The sequence below is a fragment of the Buteo buteo genome, chromosome 31 (genome assembly GCF_964188355.1).
Source record: "Buteo buteo chromosome 31, bButBut1.hap1.1, whole genome shotgun sequence".
Classification (NCBI taxonomy): domain Eukaryota; kingdom Metazoa; phylum Chordata; class Aves; order Accipitriformes; family Accipitridae; genus Buteo; species Buteo buteo.
This window is the reverse complement of record NC_134201.1, coordinates 1,269,694-1,281,622: the sequence shown is the minus strand read 5'-3', so window position 1 is coordinate 1,281,622 and position 11,929 is coordinate 1,269,694. Positions and strand designations below refer to the sequence as shown.

The window sequence follows — 11,929 nt, the reverse complement described above, 5'->3', positions numbered from 1 at the left end:
GTGATTTGCTCCCTTTCATTTTTGCAGAGCCCATCTGCTGCCTTCCAGCCTGCCCCAGCCCTGCTTGCTCCTTCACCCCTTGTCTCAGAGCACTGTCCCTGCCTTGTAGCTGCAGATCTGTGGCTAAGAAGGAGCCTTCCTCCAGCACCAACAGTCCCCAGCCTCCCCCTGGGCAGGACTCTCCATTCAGCGCTCCTCTGGGCTGCTCTCCAGCTGTCCCTCCTTCCCTGCTCCACACGGATTGGGATCTTTCCTCTGCGGGGTCTCTGCAAAGACCTCCTCTCTCTCCTGCTTGTCATTCTCGATGGTGCACAGGCTGCTCCCATCCTCATACACCTCCTCCACCTGGTCCTCAGTTCCCAGACCTGAGGCCATGTCGTGGTTTAACCCCAGCCAGCAACTAAGCACCACGCAGCCGCTCACTCACTCCCCCCCCACACCCAGTGGGATGGGGGAGAAAATCAGGAAAAGGAGTAAAACTCCTGGGTTGAGATAAGAACGGTTTAATAGAACAGAAAAGAAGAAACTAATAATGATAATGATAACACTAATAAAATGACAGCAGTAGTAATAAAAGGATTGGAATGTACAAATGATGCGCAGGGCAATTGCTCACCACCCGCCGACTGACACCCAGCCAGTCCCCAAGCGGCGAATCCCTGCCCCCCCCTTCCCAGTTCCTAAACTAGATGGGACGTCCCATGGTATGGAATACACCGTTGGCCAATTTGGGTCAGGTGCCCTGGCTGGGCATGAGAAGCTGAAAAATCCTTGACTATAGTCTAAACACTACTGGGCAACTGAAAACATCAGTGTTATCAACATTCTTCACATATTGAACTCAAAACATAGCACTGTACCAGCTACTAGGAAGACAGTTAACTCCATCCTGGCTGAAACCAGGACAGGCTCTTATCCCAAAGGACAACTAGGCTAGGCCAGCACCCTCACACCACATCTCCCAGTACAACCAGAAAGGATTCCTTAGCGTGCTGCTGCTGTCTATCCCTTCCCTGAGGTCTCCTCCCAGGCACACTCTGCTGCCAAGCATTGTCCCTGGATGGTGGGTGGGGTGGGTCTAGGATTCAGGGCAGTGACCTGGGCTCAGGTCCAGCACAGCTGCCTGCTTCTCCTCCAAGAAAGGGCTCAGCAGAGGCAGCCCACACAGCCCTCCCACAGCCCTGCCCACGTCACAGCCAAGCCCTGGGTGGGCAGGGCAGGCCCTCAGGGCCTGGGGAGGAGCAGTGCCGGGGAGAGTTAAAATCTGCAGAGTGGAGAGTTAAAATCTGCAGAGAAACGATCACTGACATAGGCCAGTATAGGACAGCCTGTGGTGGGGAAAGCCAAGGGCTTTGGTAGGGCTGGGACCCAGAACTGAGGTCCTTGTTCTCTTGGCTAGGGCTGCTGACTTGTGGGCTGAGTGGTCTCCATGTATGTCAGCCCTGGCATGATTGCCTATGTGAACACCCCCTCCATCTGCTCCCCATCCCTGGATCTGGTGGTGGCAGTGCTGTACTCACTGGTGCCTCCAGTTGTGAACCCTCTCATCTATAGCATGAGGAACAGGGAGCTCAAAAATGCCCTGAGGAAAGTGATTTCGCAGACATTATTCAATACCGGTAAACTTCCAGTCTTTTTCCACAAGTGACTGCCATACTAGGCCCATGCTTTGTTTTATTATCATTCTTGTTATTGGTCTTTGGGGTTTCATGTTCGTAGACCAATACTTGGACTTTCCGTACTTCATGTGAAGCATGGACTTCTTCTGTCTCACCTGGAAGATCATATAAAAATCTGTCTTTGTAACACTGGGTCCAAGCTGACTCCCTCGTAGCATCCCTGTAATGAAAAGGGATCTTCCCTGTGCACTGCCTGATGGTAGGGCTGTTTTTCCAAACCTTGTGTCAGGAAAAGGCCCGAGATACTGCACCTCAGAAAGGTTTATTGATCCATGGTTTCAAGGGCAAAATGATAACACTATACCAGCTACTAGGAAGAAACTTAACTCTATCCCAGCTGAAACCAGGATAGTAGTCTAGGGAGAAATAGGAACAAAATATAAAAACACATCCCTCCACCCCTCCCTTCTTCCCAGGATCAACTTCACTCCCGATGTCTCTACCTCCTCCCCCTGATCGATGCAGGTGGGTGGAGGATGGGGGTTGTGGTCATTTCATAGGGCTTTGTTTCTGCCACTCCTTCCTCATGCTCTTCCCCTGCACCAGTGTGGGATCCCTTCCATGGGAGACAGTTCTCCATGAACTTCTCCAAGTCCAGGGGCTGCAGTTCTTCATTAAATGCCCCAGCATAGGTCCTTTCCATGGGATGCAGTCCTTCAGGAACAGTCTGTCCAGTGTGGGTCCCCCACAGGGATACGGGTCCTGCCAGAGAACCTGCTCTAGCCTGGGATCCTCTCCAGGGGGCCACAGGTGCTGCCAGAGAACCTGCTCTTTTGTGGACTCCTCTCCACGGGCTGCAATTCTTTCCAGAAACCTGCTCCAGCGCAGGCTCTTTCCACAGGGCTGCAGGGCACATCCACCTGCTCCGGTATTGGGTCCTCCATGGGATGCAGGGGAACAGCCTGCTTCACCACGGTCCTCACCATGGGCTGCAGGGGAACGTGTGCTTTGGCACCTGGAGCACCTCCTCCCCATCCTTCTTCACTGACCTTGGTGTCCGCAGAGTTGCTTCTCTCACACATTCTATCATCTCATCTCTCCCAGCTGCTGTTGTACAGCAGTATTTTACTTTTTCTTCAATCTGTTATCACAGAGGTGCTACAACGTCGCTCACAGGCTCAGCTTTGGCCAGCGGCAGGTCCATCCTGGAGCTGGCTGGAACTGGCTCTGTCAGACCCGGGGGCAGCTTCTGGTACCTTCTGACAGAGGCCGCCCCTGCAGCCTCCCCCGCTACCAAAGCCTTGCCATATAAACCCAGTACACCAGGCTGCTGGACAACACCTCCACCACAGCTAATTCCCTCAGATATTGGATACCTCCCTCAACTGTGGTCCACTTCCCTTGGGAATTTCCAAGATCTTCCTTGAATGGATACCTGTGCTTCACACTTGACAGGACTCGCCTCCAGAGGCTGAGGACTGCTGCCCCTTTTCCAATCCCTTTGTCAATGGCCTTAGCCCTAGCAAGGGATCCCAACTGCCAGGCTTCCTAATCCTCTAATTCCTGACTATCGGCCCCAGTATGCCAGCATTGGAGCAGCCAGCTGATAATTTGTTCATCTGGATGATGGCTGAAAGCTCCCCGCTCACTTAGGGGTAGGGATCGGGTGGTTTCGGACTCATTTATGATTTCACTCTCCTCCCCCTCTTGCTCTTGTGACTGCTCAGCTGCAGAACAGGCTGCCTCTTCTGATTCTGCCTCCTGTTCCCTCTTAGGAGAACCTTCTTCCTCCCTTAATAAACAAGCTGACCTCAGCTTCCCTTGTTTCTTCTTGACTATAGGAGCAACTGATATGGTTGAGGGTTGAATCTCTGGGTTAGCCACAGTGTCTTTGTTTGTATGTCTTTAGATCCAGAGACCCTCTCTTCCCCTTGAGGGTGCTGAACAGTGCTGAACAGTGCTGAACAGTGCTCAGTAGGCGAAGGCCAAGCCCCAGCACAGCGCGACAAGCTGTGTCTCTTTGGCATAGCCAGCACCAGGGCACCCTTTTTGCAAACATTCTGTCACTTCATCAGGATCCCGCACTTGTCTGGGTTGAAGTCCCAGACCATTGGAGGTGACAACCACTCTAGGTACCTGCCCATATTCTCCCACATGCCTTGCCACCCATAACCTCACTGCCTCAGGGCGTATCCATGCGTGGCAGTGCTAAGTAGTTGGTTAACCTCAGAGAAGGCTGAAAAAATATTCTTGAGAAGTGCCAATAGGAGTATTTGGTTGCCCAAAGATATTCAAGGTACTGAAGGCAAGGGAGAAAATATCTACCACACCGGAGGAGGTGGTGAAGGTGCTTTTCTGTGTTTCTTCTACTGATTGGCTTTTGGTGGAGAAAAGGGAAAAAAGAAGCTGTCAATTGTCTCCATGAAATGGTTCCCAAAGTAGAGGGATGACATCAATGCAGAGCCCAAATCCCAGATTAAGCTCAAGGCCAGTGTTTTTTATCATAGTTCTCCCAAGCAGAGCATCACCAGGCACTACAGAGCACAGCAAACTGGCAAAGCCAAAACCAGTCTTTAGCATGTCTTTAGCACAAAAGGGAGCATGGCACAGATCAGGTAAACCAATATCGAGAACAGGTAAGGCAATATCATGACCAGCAGCAGTCTAACAGATACCATTATAAGTTCTCTCTAATATGCTCTGGACAAATCTGTCATTATCTCAAATCCTTTGAGCCCCATGTTGGGCACTAAAAAAGACTGTCGTGATTAAACTCTGGTAAAGGCCAAGCACAACACAGCTGCTCTCTCACTCCCCCACCCAGTGGGGTAAGGGAGAGAATCGGAAAGGTAAATGTGGGAAAACCCATGGGTTGAGATAAAGACAGTTTAATAATTAAAAATGAAACAAAACCAAACCAAACAAAGAGAAAATAAAACAGGAAAAGAATCAAAACCAAGACAAACAAGTGATGCAAAGAAACCCTCAATTGCTCAACACCAACTGACCCATGCTTAGCCAGTCCCTGAGAAATGGCAGCACTGGCAAACCTCCTTCCCCACCACTTTCATTGCTGAGCATGATGTCATACTGTATGCAATATCCCTGCAATATCCCTTTGGCCAGTTGGGGTCAGCTGTCCCCAGGGGCCAGCTGTGGCCCCTGCCAACTTCTTGTGCACCCCCAGCCTACTCGCTGGTGGGGTGGGGTGAGAAGCAGAAAAGGCCTTGACTCTGTGTAAGCACTGCTCAGCAGGAGCTGAAACATCCCTGTGTTACCAACCCTGTTTTCCTCGCAAATCCAAAACATTGCCCCATACAAGCTACTGTGAAGAAAATTAACTCTATCCCACCTTAAAGCAGCACAGGCCACGAACAAAGAACTAAAAATTATTATGCCAAACATCAAGCCCTGGGTACAAGACAAGTGACTCGCCCTTGGCTGGACTTTTAGCTCCTCATCACAGTTCTCTGGGTCCAGCTGTTCAGCCAGCTTTCAGTGCACTACACTGTCTACTTATCTAACCCATACTTTGTCAGCTTGTCTGTGAGGATCAAAGACCTGACTGAAGTCGAGATGAACAATATCCACTGCTGCCCCCTTGTCTAGCAAGCCAGCCACCTCATCGTAAAAGGCTACTCAAATCACCTTCTTGTCCTTCAAATGGTTGCAAATGCTTTCTGAGAGGATTTTCTCCATCGCCTTCTAGGGATGGAGGTGAGCCTGACTGGCCTGTAGTTCACAGGATCTTCCTTTTTGCCCTTTGTGAAGACAAGAGTGGCATTTACTGTCTTCCAGTCTTCAGGAACCTCTCCCACTGGACATGACTGTTCAAAGATAATTGAGAGTGACCTTGCAATGGCATCAGCCAGCTCCCTTGGCATCTGTGGATACAACCCATCAGGCCCCATGGACTTAGGTGTATGCCTTCGGCCTGATCCCCTTCCCTCAACAGTGACAGAATAGGCAAGGGTCCTATTGTTGAAGGTTGAAAGAGTGTGACAGATTGGAGCTGGCTTCAGTCCATGTATTTCCTCCTGACAGCTGGGGATGCCTGGGGTAATGACAGTTAATATTTAGAGACTGGGAACAGAACAAAGAATATAACATAACCGTGTATATTCTTTATATCTATGTGTGTGTGTGTGTGTGTGTGTATACGTATGCTCTGCTATAACATGTCAAGGATATTAAAGTACTTCAAGTATACTTGTAATATTTCAAAGAACATCATATATTTTTGATATAGCCAGCCAAAGAATACTGGTACATTCAAAGAATGTAAGTGGCACCTTAAATTAGTGCCCAAGTTAAAATTAGTACCTTAAATAAAAATTACAGCTGAGATTAAATAAAACTTTTACTCCTTTCCATATATCATATGGTCAGAGGACCTGGTATGTTCAGTGGGAGCAGATGCCACTTTCTCAGGCCTGTAGCTCGTCAGGTGGACTTTCCTCCAGATGAGACAGCTGGGTGGGAGGCACACGCAGGAAAGAAGCTTGTCTCCATTGCCACCGTGCACAATGACCTGAGCGCAGCCTGTGTGGTCAAGTTGCCAAAGCAGTGAGCTGACGCAGCCCATGGAGGGCTTCATTGGTAACTGAATGAGTGGGCAAGGGTGGAGGGTAAACACCATACAGATCGGAGTCAACAAACAGAAATGGGATGGGATAGCCTGGATGTGGGTTCCTGGAGCTGCTGCCGATGCCTTTGGGTACCTGCAACATTTGTGTGGAGCAGAGAAACATTCCAAAAGGATTCAATGTCCAAAGAAAGGACATACACTGTGCTGGCAAAGAGTTGCCCCTCTTCCTTGATCATCACCGACAGGATGAGGAGTGTACATGTCCAGCTTGGACTAGGACCCCCAGCACTTACATTGCAGTGCAAGGCTCCTAAGAGAAACTGTGATTCATCTCTCTTGTCTATAGGAGCAACAGCACAAATGTCTGTGCCCACTGGGCTTCCTTCTCCTGCCTTCCCAGCCAGGGCAGAGGCAGGTGGCTCTCACAAACTGCACATCCAACAGGACTGGAGGGAGTGTTACAGAGGCTCACACAATCAAACCCAACAGGTGTTAAAAATCAGATTTATTCTTCAATCAAAAAGTTCCTTAGAACTCCGATTAGTGAACCACAAGCTCAACGATGTAAGGGGAAATTAGTACTACACAGCGGACTTTAGAATTCTTAAGGTTTAAAAACAATGACTCAAAATGAGCATATCACTTACCTATAAGATGAGGGCTCTCAACCTCAAGGAGTTACCTAGGGTGGCATCCCGATCCAAGGGGAGAGTCCCCGACTGCAGACCTGCTGCTCTCAGGATGGATTCTGGAAATGTGGCCAGGATCCCAGGCAGGGATGGATCCTGGAAAGTCTCTCAGACCTCAATATTGCTGGTCCTATGGATTCAGCAGGAAAATCTGAAGTAGTGCCATGATGATATTGCTGCTAACACAGCCATAAAAACTGGAAGCAGTTGGGTACTTGCATCTTTGGGGCTTGGCAGTGTCCCCGTGCAGAACACTGTCCCTGAAAACAGGGAGCTCCATTTCCCTCTCGCCAACTATCAGAGTAGCCCTGAGGTCGGCCACAGCACACCAGCTGCTGCTCTTACAAAGGCCTCCCAGGTAAAGGCAGAGCTTGTTGCAGACCAAAGCAGATGTGTTTCCATTGCCCGTGCATGCGGTGAGCTTTCCTGAACGAGTGAGCACCTGTCACAACATGGCCCATGAGACGAAGATGTGGGGAGAAGCCAAATGTGAGCTGGAAGGAGTGGGAGGTGGCCACAGAAAGAAGAAACCAAATTGGTGCCAGTCACATCTGCACAGCTTGGCTGTGGGGTATGAGGGACCGGGGTTGATTCCCTCTGTTGTCCAAACTACCCCACCTTGCCAAATGGTGTTCACTTTCAACAAGGTTTTATTGAGGGGCGAGGGGGTGGAGAGGAGAGACACAATTTGTACGGGAAAAACATGTGTTCACACACATGCACACAGACAGCCTCACAGAGCAGCATGCCCAGCCCTGGTGACAAGCTGGTGGGAGAAAAGCTCCTGAAGAGGGTGCATGGAACAGGCAGGTAAAGAGGGGCAGAGCTGGGCTTCCCAGAGCAGACAGGGAGAGACAGGGGTCTGGGAAGAGGCAGGAAGGGAATGCCAGGGCTCTTGGAGAAAACAGAGAGCCACTGGTATGCTCCCACCTCTGACAACACCCACGAGAGCAAACCCCTTGATGACAATCCCCCTCCCATCCTGAATTCAAGATCTCGTGCTTGTATGCCATGTATGAGTTTCTAGAAAAATCCTAGCCTTTGTCCTCTTTGTCCTGCATTATGTCCTCTGCTGTCCTGGAGGGGTTTAGTTTCCCAGGCCATGGCACATGCCTTTTCTAGCCTTGTTGTGGGGGAGGGGTGTGCCCCCTTTTAACTTTCCATTTTCTTTTTAGTTTTCTGTTTCTTCATCTGCATTTCCTTTTCCTTGTTGTGCCTGTCCCTTTCCATCCCAGTCAAATTCCACATGGGGGTTTGCTTGGCTTGCACTCACCTCTGAGGCAGATGAAGGTGCTGATGCAAGGGGAAGCACGGTGCTTTCCCAATGCCTGCCTCAGCACTGCAAAGAGGACAGTCAGATCCCGCCACTTGTCTTTTCCTCTGGGAATGGACTCAGCTAGGTGAGGGGGTTGACGTGGGAGGAGGCCCTGCTGGACATTGTTGCCTTCTGGAGCGAATATTTGAGAGAGACCCACAAGCACTGTGGGACCATGGGTACATGAGCTCTTCCACAGAGGCTGCAGTGAACAGGAGATGGTGGCATTTAAAATCCCAAGAGAGGTGTGCAAGATGGCCTGAGCCCGAGGCAGCTCCAGCTCCCTTGGAGGGATGAGCAAGCCCTTCAGGCGCAGGCTGAGGTGGGGTGACCAGGGATGGGCTCTTGGCACAGCCAGGATGGCAGGCCTGGGCAGGGAGCAGGCAGGTCCCACCGGTGGGGTTGGGCTGGGACTGGTCACAGGTACCTCCCTGCAGAGCACACCTCTTGCGCTCCAGGCTGCGCTCAGGAAGGGCTGGCACCAGGGCAAGGGCTCCTGGGGCAGGGCTGAAGTAGCTCACCTGGGAGAGGCTTGGACTGACAACCCACAGGTTCAAGCCCCAGCTTCAGCAATGTGTTCCCCTTGGCTTTTCAAGAGCTGCTCTGACTTCTTCCAACTTTCCCCGATCCTCGTCCCTCTACTCTCCCTATGTGCAGAGCAGAGCTTCCCCCAGGCTGGACACTGTTTGTGTGATGCAGATGGTGCAAGAAGGGCTTCAGCAAGTGTGTTGTCAGCCAGAAGGTGGCAAAAAATTGTGGGCCCGCTGCTCACAGTGGTTCACAGACCACTGAAGAAATGGAGACCTGAGGAGAACCAGGTCTCAAGGACCAACCCTGCCCTGGGCCCTGCATCGACTGGGGGGAGTGGGTTGACCCTGGCTGCCAGTGAAGCCTCACACACCCCACACCCCAGTGGGATAGGGGCAGAGAATAGGAAGAGCGAACGTGAGGAAAGTCATGGGTGAAGATAAAAATAATTTAATAAGGGGAGGAAAGAGGAAGAAGGAAGAAAGAAAAAACCCAAGCCCCCAAAATAATAAGTGATGCAAAGGCAATCACTCACCACCTTCCACAAGTACACTGATGCCCAGCCAGTCCCCAAGCAGTGGCCACCCACCCAGAAAACACCCTCCCCTCCATCTTTATTGCTGAGCATGATGCCATATGGCATGGAATATCTGTTTGGTCAGTTCCAGTCACCTTTCCTGGTTGTGTCCCCTCCCGATATCTTGCACACCCCCAGCCTATTCACTGGGGGTCAGAGTGAGAAACAGAGAAGACCCTGATGCTGTGCAGACACCTTTCAGCAACAGCAAAATCACTGATGTGTTATCAGCACTGTTTTTGTCACTAATCCAAAGCCCAGCACCTTATGGGCTGCTATGAAAAATAACTTCATCCCATCCAGATCCAGTACATTGGGTCAAAGATTTCTAGTGGGGAAGGAGGGCCGAGCTGGAAAGCCTGATCCAGGGGTGAAGGGGCTGGGGCAAGGGAGTGGGTGTCTCAGTCTCTGTCCAAGACGTAGGGTGAACAGAGAAGAGGAGCTTTATCTGGAGCCAGAGGAGCATGGCTGGAGCAGGGACTTGCTCATTTCCCTGGGAACAGGGGAGGGAAAGGTGGGGGGAGGGAGATCTGGGTGAGGATCTTGTTGTAGTCCTCAGAAAGAGGAACTGCTCCTCTTACTCCAACCTCTCCACCTCCCCTCGCAGCAGGAGAAGCAAAGGCTTCTTACTCAGCTGCTCAGCTGCTGCAGTCTCCAGCTGGTTTCTGAGGCATGCCTGCAACAGGGCCTGGCCAGACAAGGGAAGAGGGGTGTGTGGGTGTTACCTACGTGAGCCACCCAATAGAAATGGCCCATTTTCCCTTGGCAGTGCAGTGAAAGTAGACCTTCATTCATGGCTGACATGTGAGCTTCATGCCCCTGAAATGTGTACCAGAGGGGAAGATGACTCCCACCCTGAGAACCCACAGTGAGAAAGATGCCCTCATGGTGGCCCTTGGAAAATATTCTCGTATGAGGCCAAGTACGCTTTCTTATCTCCTCCAGAAAAGAAAACCTTGATACTTCAACAGTTCCCACTTGTAAGCCTACCAAGATGTTTATTATCACGGGAAAAGCAAACCCATGACCTTGTCAGCATTGCTTTCTAAACAACATTTCTCTACCAGGACCTTCTGCTTTCTTCCCCTTGCTGCCTCACAAACAGTCTCAGTGGCGTGCACATCTGAAGACCCCATTGGTATCTAGACCTTTCCTATTCAAAGGAACAAGAAGTGTCTTTTGCCTGTGTCACCAACGTAGCTGTGGGTGCAGGTCGTGGCTTTCCTGATCATTCTGCTGAGGGCCTCCCTGACCTCCCTGTTCCGCAGGCTGTAGATGAGGGGATTGACCAAGGGCGTGAGGATAGTGTAGAAAAAGGAGAAGACTTTGTTGAGCTGCCTCAGTGGGGCTGTTCTGGGCAGCATGTAGACAACAAAGAGGGTGCCATAGAAAACAGTGACAATGGTGAGGTGAGAGGAGCAGGTAGAGAAGGCCTTCCGTCTGCCCGTGCTGGATGGGATCCTCAGGATGGCAGCTATGATGCACACGTAGGAGGCCAACGTGAACAGGAATGGACAGATTAGGTCCAGGAAGGCGAAGATGAACACAACGAGCGTGAACACCCTGGTGTTACTGCAGGCAAGCTCCAGCAATGGTGAAAACTCACAGAAGAAGTGGTCAATGGACTTGGGGCCACAGAACTGCAACTGGGAGAAGACAACTGTGACTACCAGCAGCAGCAGTGAACCCCCTAGCCAAGATGCAGCTGCAAGATGGAAAGAGACCTTCCAGGTCATGAGGCTTGCATAGAGCAAGGGCTGGCATATGGCCAAGTACCGATCATAGGACATGGCTGCCAGCAGGTAACACTCGGTAGTTGCAAAGGAAGCAAAGAAGTAGAACTGAGCCATGCAGCCATGTGCAGAGATGGTCTTGTCCCCAGTCAAGAAGCTGGCCAGCAACCGTGGCAGGATGGTGGAGCTGTAGCAGGTCTCTAAGGAGGACAGATTGCCCAGGAAGAAGTACATGGGGGTGTGGAGATGCCGGTCTGCCACCACTAGCACAACAATGAGGATGTTCCCAACCATGGTGACTGAGTAGACCATAAGCAAGAGAAGAAAGAGCAGGTTCTGGAGTATGGGGACATCACTTATTCCCAGCAGCACAAAATCCGTGGATGATGTCCGGTTGTCATTTTCCCGTTCAGCCATGCAATGTTGTTTGTCTTTTATTTCCCCAGTTGCCACAAAGAGGGGCTACAAGAAAGAAACACATTTCAGCATATACCTTCAATATTTTTTTGTGTGTAGGACATTGTTCTTTTCACATTAGATTTACGTGTTTCTTGCATAATGAAAGCAGAAAAAAATGTTCTTCCTGATGGGTTAAGAACACTCATCCCAGCAGACCCACCACAGACTCTAGAGGGAAGCTGCCCAACGCAAGTTCTTCTTTCTCATTGCAGGATAAATCTGTGATGTGCATTTGCTCACACAGAAACAGACAACTTTCATATGCCTGTGGGTATGACCTGGAAAACAAGAAACAGGTGTTGAGGATCTACACCCTTCCACTCTCAGGAAAGAAAAAGTGTGCCATAAAAAACAAACCCCACTCTCCAAAAAACCCCATTGTGTGTAATGTCATGCCAGATGCTGTCCTTCGTCCAAAGCA

At 50.6% G+C, this 11,929-nt stretch overlaps 1 protein-coding gene across 1 annotated transcript; it reads right to left on the bottom strand.

The window, feature by feature from the left end:
* Positions 1–10,473: 10,473 nt before the first annotated feature.
* LOC142025980 (olfactory receptor 5AP2-like) lies at positions 10,474–11,466 on the bottom strand. The gene has a single exon (XM_075018728.1). The coding sequence runs from the start codon at positions 11,464–11,466 to the stop codon at positions 10,474–10,476; it is 993 nt and encodes a 330-aa protein (XP_074874829.1).
* Positions 11,467–11,929: the final 463 nt, after the last annotated feature.